Source organism: Cibotium barometz, chromosome 39, assembly GCF_041138505.1.
Source record: "Cibotium barometz isolate CiBa-2024 chromosome 39, ASM4113850v1, whole genome shotgun sequence".
NCBI lineage: Eukaryota > Viridiplantae > Streptophyta > Polypodiopsida > Cyatheales > Cibotiaceae > Cibotium > Cibotium barometz.
The window spans coordinates 11,982,955-12,002,452 of record NC_141084.1 but is presented as its reverse complement, the minus strand read 5'-3'; the positions used below and the strand labels follow the sequence as shown (position 1 = coordinate 12,002,452).

At 39.7% G+C, this 19,498-nt stretch overlaps 1 protein-coding gene across 2 annotated transcripts; it reads left to right on the top strand.

The window, feature by feature from the left end:
- The first annotated feature begins 264 nt into the window (after nt 1–264).
- LOC147615729 (uncharacterized) lies at nt 265–11,841 on the top strand. 2 transcript variants are annotated; one of them, XR_015262578.1, is made up of 4 exons: nt 265–434; nt 509–638; nt 848–1,060; nt 11,503–11,629. XR_015262578.1 is itself a non-coding variant. In XM_086777967.1 (4 exons), the coding sequence occupies exons 1-4, from the start codon at nt 309–311 to the stop codon at nt 11,814–11,816; spliced, it is 417 nt and encodes a 138-aa protein (XP_086634093.1). In that variant the 5' UTR covers nt 266–308; the 3' UTR covers nt 11,817–11,841. The 2 variants fall into 2 exon arrangements, 1 of the variants encoding a protein (XP_086634093.1); XM_086777967.1 differs by lacking the exon at nt 848–1,060 and adding an exon at nt 11,745–11,841 and having other exon boundaries at nt 266–434; nt 11,503–11,591.
- The last annotated feature ends 7,657 nt before the right edge of the window (nt 11,842–19,498 follow it).

The following is a 19,498-nucleotide window of genomic DNA, read 5'->3' as shown; positions in this document are numbered from 1 at the left end:
TATGCCTCGTACATGCTTAATCTCTTTAGTTGAAACTGATTGCACCGTTGGATTCAACACGCCAGATTTCGTATACCCAACACGTGGTACATGCTTAATCTCTTAGTTGAAATTCATTTGAGGACCCCCCTATCTATTATTGATAGTTGGCCTATTGTCCGGGGGTGTGAAAGGCCAGATGGATGGTATTGGGGCACTTTGTCCGCGGACATTTGTGAACATTCCTGCCCGCCCACCATTCCAGTTTAACCATGTGTGAGATCGAGCTAAGCTGTTTTTATTGTGGGCAGGGGTGTGTGAGTGCATATATGTCATTCCGGCGACCTGATCCGCCTTCTCTGCTCAACCTTGCCATCAACGCAGCTGTCTGCAACGTGCACCACATCACCAACCTCAACTCCATCCCAGACGCCATTGTAGCCGACCTCTTCCAGGTAAACCCACAACACACCATTCTTCTTCAGAAAGCATCGAAATCAGTCTCTCCTTCTGTATTCTGTTTTTGCAGAAAACTTTAGCTTCTGGGAAGCTGACTGATTCTGTCCTGAAAGTCTTCATGGCCACTGGCAACAAGGAAGTCTTAGGCATCGTGAAGGCCCTCAATATCCAGCCGGTCCAGCTTCCCATTTTTCCAACAAGTAAGTTCTTTGACAAGTTTTTGGAGATCTGTAGTAATCCATTTAATATATAGTAGATTAGGGGAAGCGCGTTTTCAGTTTGTGCATCTTATTAGCGTCGATTGCAACACTTGATCAACCACGCTTTTTGGGATCAAATCGTGTGTTTGTCTTTCTTTTTCTCCTCTTTTGTCACCACAATAATTGCACAGTTAACTTGGTAAATCTAGATAAACTTGTGACATTAGTACTAGAGCAGTTCTTTCCAAGGCAGGCCACAGCTCAGGATGTCTATCGAGGACACAAGGAACAGTGGGGACACAGCTATCCTGACTACAGGGAATAGCAGGGTAGTGGTCTCTCTCAAGAGCGATGGTCCATAGGGAGCTCAAGAGCAAGGGATATCATGGAGTTATACATAGTCACGTGCAGAGTTCAAAAGGGTATTTTCCGTCACTGACACCAAGATGGACTATGATGTGAGATTTATGTGCTACTGCTGTAAATCTGAAAACAGAGAATAAAACAGCATATATGTGTAGACAGTAGACTGTAGATGATCAAGAACTTGAATAAGATCGAAGGTACAACACGAGGGAGGCCCGTGAGACTTGAGTGCTGGTATGTACAAATCAGGGCTGAAAATGAGAGATGATCACGAAGAGGACTGAGGCACCTATTATATAGGTCCTCCAAAGCTGGTTGGTCAAGTCCTACAAGCCGACTGGGACAAAAGTCCATAAAATGCTAAAAAATGCTTCCAAAAATGGTGCAAAAAATAGCAAAAAAATATGCAATGCAGGGCCTTATAAATGGGCCAGATACAAGCATGCAGGGAGTCCATTTGGGGATGAACAATATTTCTAACATCTCCTCTTCAGCGCCAGATGGGCGGACCAACTTGTATCTGGCCTTATAAATGGGCCAGATACAAGCATGCAGGGAGTCCATTTGGGGATGAACAATATTTCTAACATCTCCTCTTCAGCGCCAGATGGGCGGACCAACTTCGGCACTTTGATAAGTAAGACCTTCAAAGAAGCGCGAGGGAGTGGTTTGGTGAAGAGGTCTGCAAGGTTCTCCTTGGTAGAACAATATATATATATATATATATATATATATATATATATATATATATATATATATATATATATATATATATATATATATATATATATATATATATATATATATATATATATATATATATATATATATAATTAACTAACTAACTAACTAACTAATTGCCATCATAAGGACAAAGAAATATGAACTTACGAATAATTTTAAAAGAAAGAAGAGAATCACTAAAAACAAACGAAATAAAAAATAGGAAAGCTTGAGATAGACACTCGAGAAGAAATAATAATAATAATAATAGTAATAATAATAATAATAACTTGCAAAACTATACAAATACATAACTAAATCATACATGCCCACATACACACACACAAATTCTTTATTGAACTATAAAAAAAGAATTTCTAACAAACAATACACCAAGTGAAGAAGGCCAAGTTCGATCCAGTCTCGAACAAAATGATAATGGAGTTCGATATGTTTGGATCGACCATAAATCACCGAGTTTTGTGCCAAAGCAATAGCACTCTGGGAGTTTGAGAAAGTTGTGATAGGAGAATCCTGTGCATAGCATAAATGTTTCAGAATCTAATGAATCCACAATGCTTCAGTCGTGGAGAGAAGGTAGGGATTATACTTAACCTCGGTAGATGATGTAGGATGATGTAGCAACAGTCCTTTGTTTCTGAGACTTCCAAGAAACCATTCTAGATCCAAGCAGAAAACAATATCCAGAAGTAGATTGTGGAGAATCAACACAACCAGCCCAATTAGCATTCGTATATCCCACCAAATCATAGCCACTGGAGTAAGTGATACCGTAATTGGATGTGCCATGAAGATACCGAAGAACCTGCAAAGCATCTTGCCAGTGAGACCGTTGAGCTGCACAGGAGAACTGATTGCGAATACTAAAGGCATAAGAGATATCCGGACGAGTGTTGTTAAGGTAGAGCAATGAACCAACCAATTGCTGGTACTCAATAGAATCAACAATAGGAGAATCATCTTCCTTTGAAAGCTTGGAACTAGGATCCATGGGATAAGAGATATTATATCGGTGGTCTTATGGGCTATTTCAACCTCTCTCTCTCTCTCTCTCTCTCTCTCTCTCTTTTCCCTTCCTTCTCTCTCTCTCTCTCTCTCTCTCTCTCTCTCTCTCTCTCTCTCTCTCTCCCCCCAACCCCCACCCCCTAACCACATCAATTTGCAATCACTTTCACCATGACAGTTTATGATGTCCACTGGTTTCGCCAACCAATTGACCTTGATATTTCTTTGCCTCTCGTAGTCCTCATGTCACAATGCACCTCCATCATTCATGACTCTGCACATGCCAATGTTGTTGATGAAACCTTGAAGAGACTCTTGAAGCCCAAAAACATGAACTTACTATTATGTTTGGCCTCAAGCCCTTGTATAATAAGATTCCAAAAGCAAATAGCTTTTCTCAAAAAAATCTTAAAGCACCCTTTTCACAATAAAGTATTTGTGCCAAAAATATTAACTCTAAAACTTTTAGAGTTGTTTCCATGTTCTCTCTTCCCAAATGTTATTTGAGCTTATATTCTTTCAACCTAAGGTTTCAAACCTTGTTCACATGCTTTTATATTTGAGCTTGCTCACTTCAACAAATGTTCCTTGTACCACTTGTGTAGAACGCTCATGCCTATGTGCTAGGGTTCTCAAAGAGAAGAGAGTGGAGTGGAATCACACATACATCACACACAAGAGTCCTAAACTATTGTCTGTATTATGTACAAGAAGGAAGTAATACAACTGAAATTCAAGTAGAAATGAAGACGTCAAATCATAGCACACAGTGCTATAAATCTCTTGGACTAGCCTATATTGTAGAGAGATGCACTATAGGCTTTAATCACTAAGAAGATGTAGTGCGAAATGTCGAATTTTCTACATGCAGTTATATGCGGGGAGAAGAAGCCGAGTTGGCCAGCTTTTCTACTGTCAACTTGTTGAGGACAAGTCCATGACCTATGGCCGATTGCTCCCGTCATGGCTGACATTGGTTTATTTGATGCTTGGCTGCCTCTAATACATGTGTTCGTTGCCTTCTACTATTGCTTGACCTGCTCGCGTGGCTATAGAACATGGAGGTGTGTCACATTTCCCCCCACTTGCATTGCAGCTGTCCTCAGCTGCACGGTGTCCACATAAAGTGCTCTTTCATAAAAGGAGAAGATCCAAGCAAAGCTTATCCAAGGTATCCAAGATTCTGAACACCATGGTACCACTTTGCATCCAGTGCGAAGGCTCACATTTCGTCGCTGTGTGAGCACAAAAACTTGCAAAGAAACCTGTGGATGACCAGCGTATGCCTGATCTAACACTTTTCGGTTGTCCAACCATCCATGATGAAATTGTTGGGAATTTGGGGCTTAGTGTGTGTGAACACCCTCTTATGAGAGGATATGAAAAGTGTGCCATGTGTCATCAGGTTTGTGTGTGTGTGTGTGTGTGTGTGAGTGTGTTTTTTTTTCTATGGGTCAAAAGATAAGGTTGCTAGTCTACAAAAGCCACGTGTAGTATAAAAAATTTAGGGGTTTTCAAATTGAAGTCTCTAAAAGCATCATGAAGACCAAGAGAAGTAATCTGTTTTGGCACTCTTGGATGTTGGAGTTAGGGTATGGATAGAATGAAGCACACACACACTCACATGAAGCAACACGATTGGGAGTAGGAGTGGGAGAAGTACTTGCACGTATATTAAGTGATAAGAAAATGAAATACAATTACAAGGGGCCTGGGGGAAAAACCCAATGGGAAAAAGTGTCCCTGGTAAGCACATGTTCACACATAGCACTACTAATTTGTAAGACACCTTCAAATCCCCCCTGTAGTGATGTTGTGAACTTGTACAAGGTAGCAGATCACTGCCTGTAGAAGAGAGAGCCTAAAGCTTTGCAGAAAGCTTCAAACTTCTCTCGAGGCAACGCGTTGGTAAACAGATCTGCAACATTGTCCTGTGTAGGGTAATAGGTCAACCCATTTTGTGCCAATGGGTTTCTTGCCAGGCAAGTCAACCAAATCCCAAGTGTTTTATGGATAGCATCCATCTCTGATTGCATGGCTTCCATCCAATGCTCATTCTCTTGAGCCTCTTCAAATGAATATGGCTCATCTTCATCACAAACAGTACTCATGCATAATACATTTGCATGTTCTTGAGCACTTCTAGATCCAACCCGTGTCCTCCCAGGTAGAGGAGCTGAAATTTTGCTCTCTTGCAAAGTACAAACCAGCCAATGAGCCAGTGTTCTAGCTTCTTGCATGGCTGTCCGCTCTTCCTGAACAGCTTCGTGTACAACATGAGGAGTAATAGGCTGAATTGGGGGCTGGTTTTCAGTACCCATAGGTTGTCCAATATGTATTTCTTGCGGTTGGTCTGATGTTCCATCTATGTCCAATGGGATCATCCCCTCAAACATATCTTGTGGACCATTTTCAAAGTGTGTGCTAAACTCTGCAAGTGGCTATGCTGAATTTTCAGCAAATACAACATCTCTACTTTCAAAAATCCTTTGACTGTATGGATTGTAGAGACAGTATCCCTTGCTACCATTGCTGTAGTCCACAAATATGCATTTGACTGCCTTGTCATCTAACTTGCCTCTAAGCTGCGAATTCACTTGAGCATATGCAAGGCAACCAAAAATTCTGACATAGTCAACCATAGGTTTCCTATCATACTAGGCCTCAAAAGGAGTGATGGTCTTCAAAGCCTTCATAGGGCACCTGTTCAAAGCATGTGTAGCACACATAATTGCCTCTATCCAAAATTTGTGAGGCAGATTCTTGTCCTTAACCATACATCTTGCCATCTCCATCAATGATTTGTTCTTCCTTTTTGCTACACCATTTTGCCGTGGTGTGTACGGCAAGGGACATTGATGCTGTATGCCTTTTTCTGCCAAATATGCCTTAAATGCATATGACATGTATTCCCTCCCTCGATCTGAGCAGAGGGTTTGTACTTTACTTTTCAACCTATCTCATTTTCAGCTTTAGCAACAAAATGCCGAAAACACATGAAGATTGCAGACTTTGCCCACAAAGGGTAAACCCAAGAAAATCTTGAATAGTCATTAATGAATGTTACAAAGTATAGATGCTTCCCAAATGATGGTGTCCCATGGGACCACACACATCACTGTGTATGAGCTGTAATTTTCGGACAGTCCTTACAATTCCATCCTTGGGGAAGGCATTTTTGTGCATCTTGCCCAAAATGCATCCTTCACATACATGCTTAGGTGGCAGCTCAACATGTGGCATACTTTGCACCATTTTATGCCTCTGGAGCAACATTAAACTCCCAAAATTTACATGCCCAAACTTGGCATGCCATAACTCTGCCTCTTGCAAGGCAGAAGTATAAGTGGTGGCCAAGCATGCATCCTGTCCATTCTTCTCATATGTGTCCAAATGATACAAGCCTTGGTACAATGTGCCAGAAGTGACTATAGCATAGTCTTCCTCTCTATTCCTCACTGTGTATCTGTCATCCTCAAAGTTCACAGCATAGCCTCTTTGAGCAAAAGAGGAAGTGATAGCAAATTCTTCTTGATTCCAGGTACATACAACACATTTGAAATGCATAGGTCTGAACCATCTACAATTGTGAGCATAATCTCACCAATGCCTTGTACTGGATATGAAGAATTGTTTGTACATGTGACCTTCTTCCCTTTTGGGGCAGCCCTCAATGACATGAACAAATCCTTCTTTGATGTAATGTGTCTAGAAGCCCCACTGTCAAAGTACCAAATGACTTGCTTCTCATTCACATTGAGAGACAAGTGCTCGTGTGATGCATCATAACTACATACCAAGAATGCCCAATCATCTTGCACAAAGTGAGTTGAATCCTCAGCCTTTGCGTGCAGGCATACTGGAAGAGTCCACAAACAAACCTAATTCCTTTTTCTTCTCTTTAGCCTATCTCTTCTTGCACTCACTAATGTAGTGCCGTGGTTTCTTGCAGTAGTGACACTTGCTCTTCTTCTTGGGCTGATCTACATCACTTTTGCCTTTGTTTGATGGCTGTCCAGAATCAACCTTGGTTTGATAGCCGCTTGCTTTTTCCTTGCCCTTATCATAGGCAACTAAAGCTTGATCATTGCCATGTGCCATGGAAGACTTATTCTTCCGCGTTTGTTCCTCATGTATTAGCAAACCAACCAACTCCTCAAACAATAGGGGTTGAGGGTTGTTCCTCGATGACAAGGTGAGAGAAGTGTGGAAGTTTAGGTACGACTCCGGCAATGAATTCAATGTCTTGGATACAAGTTCTTTGTCCGGTACGACTTCATCTATATTGAGCAATTGCTCTCTAAGATCGTGGATGATCAACCATACTGTGATGTTCTTGCATGTCCAAGTTTTCAAGCTCTTTCTTCAAAAAGGCAACTTTGGTGTCATTCTTGGCCTGATACATGGTCTCCAAGACTTCCCATGCGCGTTGTGACATTTTACATGATCAAATGTGTGGGATAATTGATCGCTTCACTGATAAAGAGATCATTGCCATGGCCTGGGCATCACGTGCATCCCACATTTTTGGCTCCGGAGTGGCAACTATAGGCTGTGCAGCCTGTTGAGCACCTTGCCTTGGAGTGGTAGGTGCAATGTCCAGAATCAGCCTTGGTCTGATAGCCACTCTTTGCTTTTCCCTTGCCCTTATCATGGGCAACTAAAGCTTGATCATTGCCATGTGCCATGGAAGACTTATTCTTCCGCGCTTGTTCCTCATGTAGTAGCAAACCAACCAGCTCCTCAAACAATAGGGGTTGAGGGTTGTCCCTCAATGACAAGGTGAGAGAAGTGTGGAAGTTGAGGTACAACTCTGGCAATGAATTCAATGTCCTGGATACAAGTTCTTTTTTTGGTAGGACTTCATCTATATTGAGCAATTGCTCTCTAAGATCTTGGATCTTAGTTAGACGATTAGCCATACTGTGATGTTCTTGCATGTCCAAGTTTTCAAGCTCTTTCTTCAAAAAGGCAACTCTGGCATCATTCTTGGCATGAAACATGGTCTCCAAGACTTCCCATGCACGTTGTGACATTTTACATGATCGAATGTGTGGGATAATTGATCTCTTCACTGATAAAGAGATCTTGCCATGGCCTGGGCATCACGTGCATCCCACCTTTTTTGCTCCGGAGTGGCAACTATAGGCTGTGCAGCCTGCTGAGCACCTCGCCTTGGAGTGGTAGGTGCAATGTCCAGAATCAGCCTTGGTCTGATAGCCACTCTTTGATTTTCCCTTCCCCTTATCATGGGCAACTAAAGCTTGATCATTGCCGTGTGTCATGGACGACCTATTCTTTCGCGTTTGTTCCTCCTGTATTAGCAAACCAACCAACTTCCAAACAATAGGGGTTGAGGGTTGTCCCTCAATGATAAGGTGAGAGAAGTGTGGAAGTTGAGGTACGACTCCGGCAATGAATTCAATGTCCTGGATACAAGTTCTTTTTCCGGCACGACTTCATCTATATTGAGCAATTGCTCTGTAAGATCTTGGATGATCAGCCATACTGGGATGTTCTTGCATGTCTAAGTTTTCAGGCTCTTTCTTCAAAAAGGCAACTCTGGTGTCATTCTTGGCCTGATACATGGTCTCCAAGACTTCCCATGCACGTTGTGACATTTTACATGACCGAATGAAGATGGCCAAAGAGCAAGAGGAGGACCATCAGATGCAACTTCTAGAAGAAGCTCGGACACACAGTGAACTGATGCTTCAAGAAGATGGCCAAAGAGCAAGAGAAGGTGCATGTAAACTTGGTAGCAGAAGATGAATAAGTCGTCTACTATGAAATAGGAGCATCTTCAGTAGTAGAACATGCAGCCACCATTGGGACGGAGAATCTTTCTTTGAATGAGGAAGATTATGGTTGGGCTTTCCTAGAAGAGTTGCACCAAATGTGTATCCATCATTACCACTCGGTCTAGATCAACCTCTTCCTGTGCAACATACTCCAAGTAATACCACTGTTGATACATTGAAGCAAAACCTCCACTATTGTCAATACAATCTCCAAGAAATCTGTGCATCATCAAGGCACCCATTGGTATATGTAACATGAATGTTTTGCAAAAGCGGTTTAGGATTAGCTTATCGCGTCTGAAGATTAATGCTTAATTAGAGTCTTGAACCCATGCACATACTTCTCCCTCATGCAAGATACACAACAGATAAAGAGATGACCTTACTCACTAATGTATTCATATGCATGACTTATTTACAATGGAATAGAGATACTCAATGGTAGCACAGCTCCTGAACTCTCCATGCCTCGATGATGAATGAATGATATGGCCCTGAGCCATAGCTCGCTATGTGACTTTTGGGCTAGTTGGTCGGCCAACCCTAATCTAGGGTGTTCACACCATAACAATAACAATGCCGTCCACAGTGCACACTTGGCTGGTCATGGGCGCCTAGACACAAGAATACAATGAATTGGCACAAATGCCCTTATGCATGAATCCGGCCACACACTTGACCTCTAAGTTGGCCAATGGGTAGAAGCATGTCCATGTCACACCTCGGAAGAGTGTGCACGTGATAGCTTATCCTTCCAAGGTGAAGACGAATCCAATGGCCTGTCCTCTGTGGTGCCTCCATGACACTAGACATCGAAGAAACTCCACCCAATGCAAATGGCGGTAGGTGTGAAGGGTCCTCCTGTACTAGCCTTGAAACTGAAGCAACCACACCGAGGCGGCCAAAGATTCTCCATTAAGTGCAGATGTCAACTGGAAGACTCTCCCTCAGAGACCTGGCCGGAAACTTCCTTTGTTCGAGCTTGTGGCCTGCTGCCTGATGTAATGAAGCACCTTGGGTGTGTTGACGTGAGAAATGAAAAAGCTGAGACATGCACACATGCATCTCTTTCACACTTATTCTCTGGTCCTGAAGAAGCCGCCTCCTCGAACTACAATTGCAGAATATCTTCCTGTCCAAGATTTGGCAAAACCACCTCTTGTAGAGAACACTCTCGATCTAAACTCCAGCCATGTTTGAAACCCCACATATGGACCACCATCCTTGGCTTCCAAAAGCACCACATATGCCTACTGAAGAATGAATCAAACGGAAACTCACGACTTCCTTGAATCGCTGCATCAACACTGCAATTGAAACTCGCAGTGCCCGGGGACTAGGGCCTTTGACACACTTGTTGATACCATCAATGCATATTAAAACTTTTAAACATGGCCACAACCTTAACACATATCCATCATCACTTTGCATAAAACATAAAAGCTGGACAAAACATCCACAAATGCTGAAACTGGAGCTTGCACATGTGACACTGCATAGAGACTGGAATGGGCCGATCCCCCCCCCCCCCCCCCCTCTTGGAGTATTTTATTACCCAAGGAGAATAATACATGTACAAGCTTTGAAGGCCTTACTCTCCCCACGGGAGATGCCGGATTATCCATATACAAATGCTATAACACAGCCTAACACGAGGCAACCATAAAATTCAGCCGGCACATAGCTGTAGAAAATGCTGAGCCAACAATATAAACCATATATCTTTGTGTGGGTATTGATTCTTCCCCAAAAACCATGGGTCTTCATGCAAGCTGGTACAACAAGTACACTCTCTTTTCAGCTGGTACAATAGGTACAATGGTTGGTACAGCCGATTACAACGGCAAGTACAGCAAGTACAAGGGTTGGTACAGCCGGTACAATGGCTGGTACAGCAAGGTACAGCAAGTACAAGGGTTGGTACAACAGGTACAGTGAAATCATAATAAAATGATTAAATACCCTTGCTTTCAGTATTTCTTCACACTAGAAGCCTCCAAAACAGTCCCAACAGACGTAATGACGCGAACAGAATTTCCATCAGAGTGAGGCCCAAAATAGCAACTTCTCCTAAATTTGAGCAGTGTGATCCTTTGTATTCCAGGATAATCCCCCATTCCCAAAGCTTGCACTTTCCAAATATTTAGACATCCTGGAGTCTACAAGACCCCATTCATACTAATGTCCAGGCTGGTGACAACAACTGCCTGTTCCCTGGCTTGCCTACACAGGAGCTGACATGGTTATTCTGGAAGGAGATTCTCACAAATGCTTCAGTTCCACAGAGATCAGTACTTGAGATCCCGGAGTACGGTGTCATCGAGAATCTGGAGTATCTATATAGACACGTCCCATGCCAGTGATGATTACCATTGGCTAGCGATGTCTCTCTCAATCCCCTTGGATGCCAGCTGTGCTGAGAATTTGTCACGACCACCTAGTGGGGTCCAAGATGGATGACTGAGTGGTATCCTACTGAGCTTGACGCCCTGTCTATAGCCTCAATAAGAAACCTTTTGGTGATGGCACAGCTCTCGTAAATAGAGGCCCAAACATCTCTAATCTCTGTAATGCAGCCACCTGTGTGAGCGTGTCCTCTGAGATCTAGGTTCTCGTCCTGTCAGCTCCAGATTTGAGATATCCTCCGGTGACATATAGTTGCTGTGCCCCGAGTCGTGGACATTGCTTCCATGTATGCTGTCATAGAGGAGGATGACACAAGCGGTACCGACCACACCATTTACTGTACATGTAGGAGGCAGGTCTTTTTTTCTTTTGTACCATGTTTATGATCTTCAGTTTACACATGGAACATGGAACCAGTCTCTTAGACCATTGAGTCTTTAGTAGACGTTAATAAAATCTTATTTATTTCTCTCTTTTCTTATTTGACAAGTCATGCTGTTATGTAATTCTATATTGTTGCTAATTCATGTTTCATTTTGCAGGATGTGGGGGAAATATGTATGATGGGTGCTGCACCTCTTGTTATTTACTACATGGCAAAGCTGGGTTTATTTCTTCATGTGTACAGAATGTATGTGTGTTTTTTGCTGCTCATATTCTTTGGATGTGAAAAACTATGGGATGTAATATCTCCATACTATTTCAAAGGAGTTCTTAAAACTGCTGAATGATATGCGCTAAAGATCCTATGTGTGGGTAGTTTACAAGCGGTTATTCATGGCAGGTGCATGCATTCCATCCTTGTTCCAATGGAGACCATATTGCTGTGTGCACCATGTACACCTTATTGTTTTAACAAAGCTATTTAAGGATGCTTAAAATGATGTGGTTAGACATGATGATTAGATGGTCCATGAGCTTACAAGTTTTGAAGGCTCAAGTGTGTTCCATTGTGAGAACAGGAGTGTTTGTGGGAACTTGGTTGTATTTCCTAACATTTTTTGTACATTTTTACTCCTTTTTAAAAGGGTTGCAAATTTTTATTTAATTTTTTGCAGTGAATCTTTCTAAATGCAAATTTCAGTCGGTCACATCGATGCAATCCCTAGCCTGGATCCCTCTCCCACACACACCTTTTACTTCTTTCGCGTGTGATCATCCATGTACTTGCATACCTCGGTCAATAACATAGTCTAGCCTTCCCATACAAGCCCGCCTCGGGGCTGAAATTTGAAGGCCTACCCTAACCTACAATTTAAAGGCCATAAACGAGCTTGACTTTCAAAATTAACTAAATATGTATGCTTATCTAAAAAATTTAGAGAACTTCCAAAATAGTGGCCTTCTTTTGCAACCCTAATTTCTAAGAGGCAGGCTTGGATACCCCCCCCCCCCCCCCCCCCCCCCCCCCCCCCCCCCCCCCCCCCCCCTCCCTCGTCCGTGGTGCACGTGCACACGTGTGTGCCATTAGTATTAAGTCGTGCAAGGAAAGTTTTGAAAAAATCAAGTGTGTTGAACAAGATTTGGATAAATTCTTGTTAATTGGGTGCACCTACCTAAGTGCTTTACTCACTCAAATATTAGTCCAAAATGTTTACTATATAACCGACTCCCTAATTGATTGATTTTTTTTGTAGTTCACACAGATGGATTTGTGAATGATATCATCGGTTAGAATAATATAACCAATGATTGCACATTGCAGATAGGCTACAACATAAGATGTGCTCGTGTGCACATGCATGTGCACAAGTAATTCTTGTGGGGTGACAAGATAATTGGGTGCACTTTACCTAAATGCTTTAGCCACGTTCAAAATCTTTATTGAATGAACGAATCACTAATTTTCCCATAGTTCACCCATTGATGGATTTGTGAATGATATCATCGGTTAGAATAATATAACCAATGTGTGTATACATTGGAGGTAGGTAATAACATAAGACGTGTTTGTGCGCGCGTGCACACACACACACACGCACACACACACACACACACACTAGTAGTAGTGAAGTAATGTGTTGAATTGAACATTTCTCCCTTTACTTGTGTTAAAGAATTCAACTATTGATGCCCAGAACAAACTCACCTCAACTTCTTAAATGAACTTCAAAAAGATTGTGTTGTGAAACTTTCCCCCCTTATTTTTACAAGAAAAGTGTGTTGATATGAACCTTTCTCTCCCTTGTGTAGAAGATTCAAGTATTGATGAACCTAACAAACTCATCTCAACTTCCCAAGTAATATTTCCTCTTGTTGAGTAAGCACTAGTAGTATCATCATAAGAGCTTCTTTTGCCTTTGTGTGCTTGTGTGGGTGTGAAAATATGCAATCTTGCATTTGTGTGAATTAGAGTTGATGTAATTTTGGAGTCTTAGGCGAGGGTTCAAAACTAGAAAAGGTGTGTGAAACCTTAGAGGTACAATTTGGTGGGCATGAGTCAAGCAAGTGATAGGTTTGATTGAGAAATAACAGGGGAGTACATTAAAGAGGTTGGGATATCTTTCTCCAAGGCTATAAGTATTCGCTTCTTTTATGAAGAAAGCAAGCAAACATTTTTGAGTCTTCACATGTTGTATTTCAGCTTGTTTCACTTTGCTACTTGTGAGCTTATTTAATGACTTTGCTACCACCTAGCTTGAAAGTTATCATGTTGTATTTCAGCTTGTTTCACTTTGCTACTTGTGAGCTTATTTAATGACTTCTTTGCTACCACCTAGCTTGAAAGCTATCATGGTATTAGAGCTTAGGTTTAGGGTTTGTCATTTCTTTTGAATAATTCACTTGATATATGATTTCTTTTAACCATGATAGATCTTTTTAAACTGCTATAGATGGATATTCTTCATGGTAATGCCAAGGTCCTCACAAATGTTTAGCTCAAAATTTTTCGTAGTTAGTAAGACCACGGCCTTAAAGTAGTTATTGTATAATGCATCCAAAGAAGGCAAAACATTCTTCTGCAAAGTTGTAGAGCACATTGTGTTCTAGTGGCCCACCAAATCTGAGCACAAACAAAACTCATATAAATAAGACATATTAGCTTTGTATAACAAGCAACAACTTTACATTCTTTTGCAATGTTGTAGAGCACATTGTGTTCTAGTAGCCCACTAATTCTGAGCCCAAACAAATCTCATGCGAACAAGATATTAATTACTAGCTTTGCAACACCAAGAATCAAAGGAGCAATCAACAAAATTAGTTGGTTTATTATTCAATTTTCTTGGTGGTGTACTTTCAACAAGCATGATGCCTTTTGTGCTCACAGTGGGAATCCTTGTTGTTTTCAATTTCTTTCTATTTTAAAAAGTTTAAAAGCACATCACATTGGGTCCTCTAAGGTAGTTTTGATTGTAAATTTGAGCACAATGATTGCAATAGTTTGAAAAGTTCAGAGGTAAAGGATTCTGCACTTAGCAAGTAAAAATAAACTAGCTTTTAATGACATAAGGCTTGTGAGGAATTGCATTTTTACAAACACCACTTTCATGATGCTTGAGAAAGTGTTTGGACCCAAAGCAAAGAATTGAGAAACGAACCTCAAGATCCAATTTTTTGGGTTGTTCGTGTCATTTAAAGAGTTATTTGGATCTCACTTAAGCAAGTTAAAGAGTAAAATGGAACATTTGGCTATAATTGGAGCACTTTTTGATAAAGAGGATGATATAGCCATGCCTAAATAATTAGCTTAACCACTTTGAAGAACCTTCCAATGCAACTTTGAATGGTGCAACAACTTCACCCATTGAGGAAGAAAAACATCTAACAGTTGACGGAGTTTCTCTATGTGGAGAAATTACATTTGCTAGCATAAGCAAAAGGTTTATCATGAAAAAATTATCCACAAAAAATGTTCAATTATCAAAAGGAGGAGGACGAAGAAGCTGCTAACATTGCAGACAATGGTGATGAGAAGGTATCTCCTCATTTTGAAGAGAACACATTCTAAGCAGTGTGATGACCTCAAAGCCATGTTTTGGTGCTAAGGTTGGGATATACACTATTAGTTAACTTAATATAGTACTAGGCAAATCCAAAACTTATTTTAAGTGTTATTAGAATTATCTTTAAAGATCCAACACTTTTAATACATACACCCTATTTTTTAACTGATATACATTTACATAATATTGTTTGTATATTTCTCATAAAAAACACATTCATTATTAATCGTAAATAAAAGCTCTTAATATCAACATGAGCTTCAAAAAATTCAATGAAAGGGTTTTAGTCACACCTAGGCAAGAAAGAAAAGTGATGCAAATTATTAGCTAATGAGATTTAAAAACATATATATTTAGGTTAGAAAGGTTAAAAAAAACACAAATTAAATGTCTAACATCGGATTGAAGAATTTACTCTTCAACATGCTCTTCACTTAGTTCACTAACGTGCATGCCATCCAACTCATTGCCCTTCTTTCATATATATATATATATATATATATATATATATATATATATATATATGTATGTATGTATGTATGTATGTATGTATGTATGTATGTATGTGCTTGTATGTACATGTGTACATGTGTATATGTATATATATGTTTGTATTTATATGTGTATATGTATATATGTATATATACGTATGCATTTATTTATATGCATACATGTGTGTGTGTGTAGGTATATATACATATATACATATATGTATATATGTACACACACACACACACACACACACACACACACACACATGTATGCATATAAATACATGCATACGTATATATACATATACACATATAAATATAAACATATATATACATATATACATTTACACATGTAAATACAAGCATACACATACATATGTATGTATGTATTGTGTGTGTGTGTGTGTGTGTGTGTGTGTGTAGGTATATATATGTATGTGTGTATGTATATATACATGTATGTGTGTACATATATATGTATGTATGTATGTATATATATATATATGTGTGTGTGTGTGTGTGTGTATGTATATATAAATATATAAATATATAAATATATATGTATGTATGGATGGATTGATGTATATACAGATATATATATATATATGTGTGTGTGTGTGCGTGTGTGTGTGCATGTGTAATCAAAAAACTAATATCTAGTTATATCCTTTACTTATAATAATGATGTTAATTTAGACTAATAGATAATAATTTGTAAACAATTCGACCTTTCACCAAGAACTTTTTAAATAAAGAAAGGTTATGGAGTGCTTTTTAAAAATAGCTATTTATTAAATTTTTATTGAACTAAAGTGCCAACCTAGACTGCAAAACTATTCATCTTTTTAATTGGCCAACAAATGTTTTTATTAAACTATAGTGCCAACTTAGACTGCCAAACTATTCCCCTACATTGCCAACCGAGACTGCCAAACTATTCACCTTTTTTATTGGTATGCAGATATAGACAATGTGTCTTTTGTTGATTGTGAGAAATATGGTAGAGTTATTTTTTGGTAAGGATAGCTAAGAGAAGAGGAGAGTAGGAAGGGAAGGGAAGTACATAAAGGAGAAGTCCAATTAAGCAGGAAGGTCACAACACTTCTTTCTTTTCTTTCAAGTAAGCCCACATTTTATTTTCCATTTTTGTTACTTGGGGTTTGCTGGGGTTGTAGTTCTATGCTTTTCCCACCCAAGCTCTTCATGTTTGTTGGGGAATCTACCCAAGCTCTTAGGTCCCCCCCCCCCCCCCCAAGATCTTAGGCTTTGCTGGGGCATCTAGGTAGATCTTAAGGCATTAAGAAAGGGCATGTAGCCCTACCAAGAGGCTACGATATCATAATTTGTTGGTGGGGCTAGATGTTGAGATATCAAGCTCAATTAGTTCCGTAGACATTGAGAACCCCACCTGGTAGCTTTTGCACTTACGCCACTAGCATGGTTTACGAGATTTTGGATGATATACCACTAGTGGTTTATAGGCTGTGTGATAGCCACCACTGTGGTGTACTAGAGTTATGTCATAGTTATAGACCGCCAGCTCATTTAGTTATAGGTTGATATAGTATGGATGGAACTTTGTAATAAGTTATAGTACGAGAGCACTTTCCATTATAGTATGTACACTTATCTCTTAATGTTATGGTTATAGAGAAGAGAAGAGAATAGAAGAAAATTCAACCATCCATCTCTCTTGTGTGTCGTCTTGTCTACTCTTGTGTGTGTGTGTGTGTGTTTGTTTGCAAGGAGCTCAAGGTCATCCTCTCCCCTACATTCTTCTCATGGTATTCAGAGCTCAAGAGGCAATCATCAAGAGGCATGGAAGGAAGCAATACATGGGTAAGGGTAATTTCATCTCTTTCCTTCTTTGATTTTGGAGTTACATCTTTGGCTTTGGGTAGCTCTATGAGGGCTACATGTAGACATGGAAGTCACTATCTCATATTGAGGTCTGATTTGATTGTATATGCCCAATATCTGGTTTGGTGCAAAGTTGTGTGTTGAAATTTGGTTGTAGGGCAGCTTGTGTAGAGAATGTGAGATTTGTAGGTTTCAAGTTGATGCATGTTTGTCTGACTATTTCATATATAATTACATTATAATAGGTGTATGGTACCACACTGAGTTGAAGATTATAAGTTTGCTAGCTATTGTAAGTGCAAAAGTATTCCCAAGAAGTATTTGTAAGCACTATTTGGTAAGTTGTTGTAGGTAATCATGACTAACAGTCTAAGGGCTTGTAGATGCCCTTGCTTCTATTGGATTGCCAGTAGTAGATGACAATGATATGGTATTGGTGACCTTGAAATTTGGCCTTGTAAAGGAATACAACAAATTTCAGACCTCTATTAGAATTTAAAAGAACTTTCTTGATTTTCAAGAATTGTTTTCTCTCCTCATCCATGAGGAGATGAATATTAGGGAAAGTTCATTCTCTGGAAATTCACATGAGCATGCCTTCTACTCATATGTAGGTACAGATAGAGGTAGATCATCATCTAGAGGTTGAGGTGTAGGCCATTTTGGAAACATAAATCCTGAGCAACAAAACAACATGAATCTAATGCACAAATAGGTGGAAGAGGCCACTCTTAGGGTTAGCTAGAGAGGCCAAGGTGGTTTTCATAAAGAAATAAAAAATACAAATAGTATTAAGTGCTATTACTAACCATGGTACATTTCAAAGGACTTCTATAAAAAGTAGAATGAAAATAAAAAAAGGAAAGTATGCAAAGCAACTATGCATCATCAAGTAAATAAGATGATGCAGAAGTGAGCAGCTGTTTGTGATGCATCACATGCTTAGATCCACAACATGAGATGTGTCAGGATCAGGAGATATTTGGTATGTGGATTATGATACCTCTAACCACATAACTAGTCATGGTGAGTGGTTTTGAGATATGCATAAAATGGAAAAACCAAGGTATGTGGAAACAGGATGATACTATGCACCCCATTGCACATGTTGGTAAAGTGCCATTTTCTATATAGGACGGCAAAATGAAGTACTTGATAGATGTACTTTATGTTCCTAATATTGTAAAAAGCTTGGTTTATATTGGACAGATTGTTGACCAGGGTCTGTATAAGTGAGGTTTAATCCTTAAGGGTGCTTTGTGAAAGACTTCAAAAATTAGTGTCATTTGGTTACAAAGGGTAACATGAATGGTGGGATGTTTACTTTAGATGTTAACATGTCTGAGATGAAAATAACTATATTTTCATATGGGACGTGTCATTGTAGATATTGACATATAGCATAAGCGCATTGGACAAGTGAATATACAACGAGGTTGAAGTCTATACAGGCCCAAAATATTATTTTTAGGTTTGCCGAAGTTTAAGGTTGATGGTATGCATAAAGTATATGAAGCATGCTAGCTTGGTAAGCAGGACAAACATGGTTTTTAACATGAAAAGCACGTCAGCACTGCAGAGCCATTGGATGTTGTATATTCTGATGTACAAGGATCAACCAAGACTGTAACAATTGCATGTTGGAGGTACTATGTTATATTCATTGATGATCACAGTTAGAAAGTGTCGGTGTCCTTCATGAAGGAGATAAGTGAGGTGTTTGCTCATGTTTAGACATTTAAAGTCTAGGTTGAGAAGGAAAAGGTATACAGATCAAATGACTAAGATTAGATGATGGAGGATAATGTTTCTCTAATGAATTTAGTGACTTCTTGAAAAAGCACGGAATTAAGAGACAATTCACATGTAGGTACACTCTGTAAACAAAATGGTGTTACAGAAAGAAAAAATAGGCACATTGCAAAAGTTTCTCTATGGTTGGTCTTGTCTGGAAAGAATATGCCATATTATTTTTTGCCTGAAGCAGTAGCAACTACTATTTACATTATGAACATGGCCCCCACTCTATTTTTCAAGTGTTCATGACATGACACCTGAAGTTTATAGGCATTAAACCAGATGTGTCTCACTTAAAAGTGTTTGGATGTATTGTATACATGCATGTTCCTGATAAACTAAGAACCAAGTTGGATCCAAAGGTAGAGAAATACATCTTCATTGGTTATGCTTTAGAGTAGAAAGGTTATGAATTCTATAACCCTACCACTCATGAGATGTAA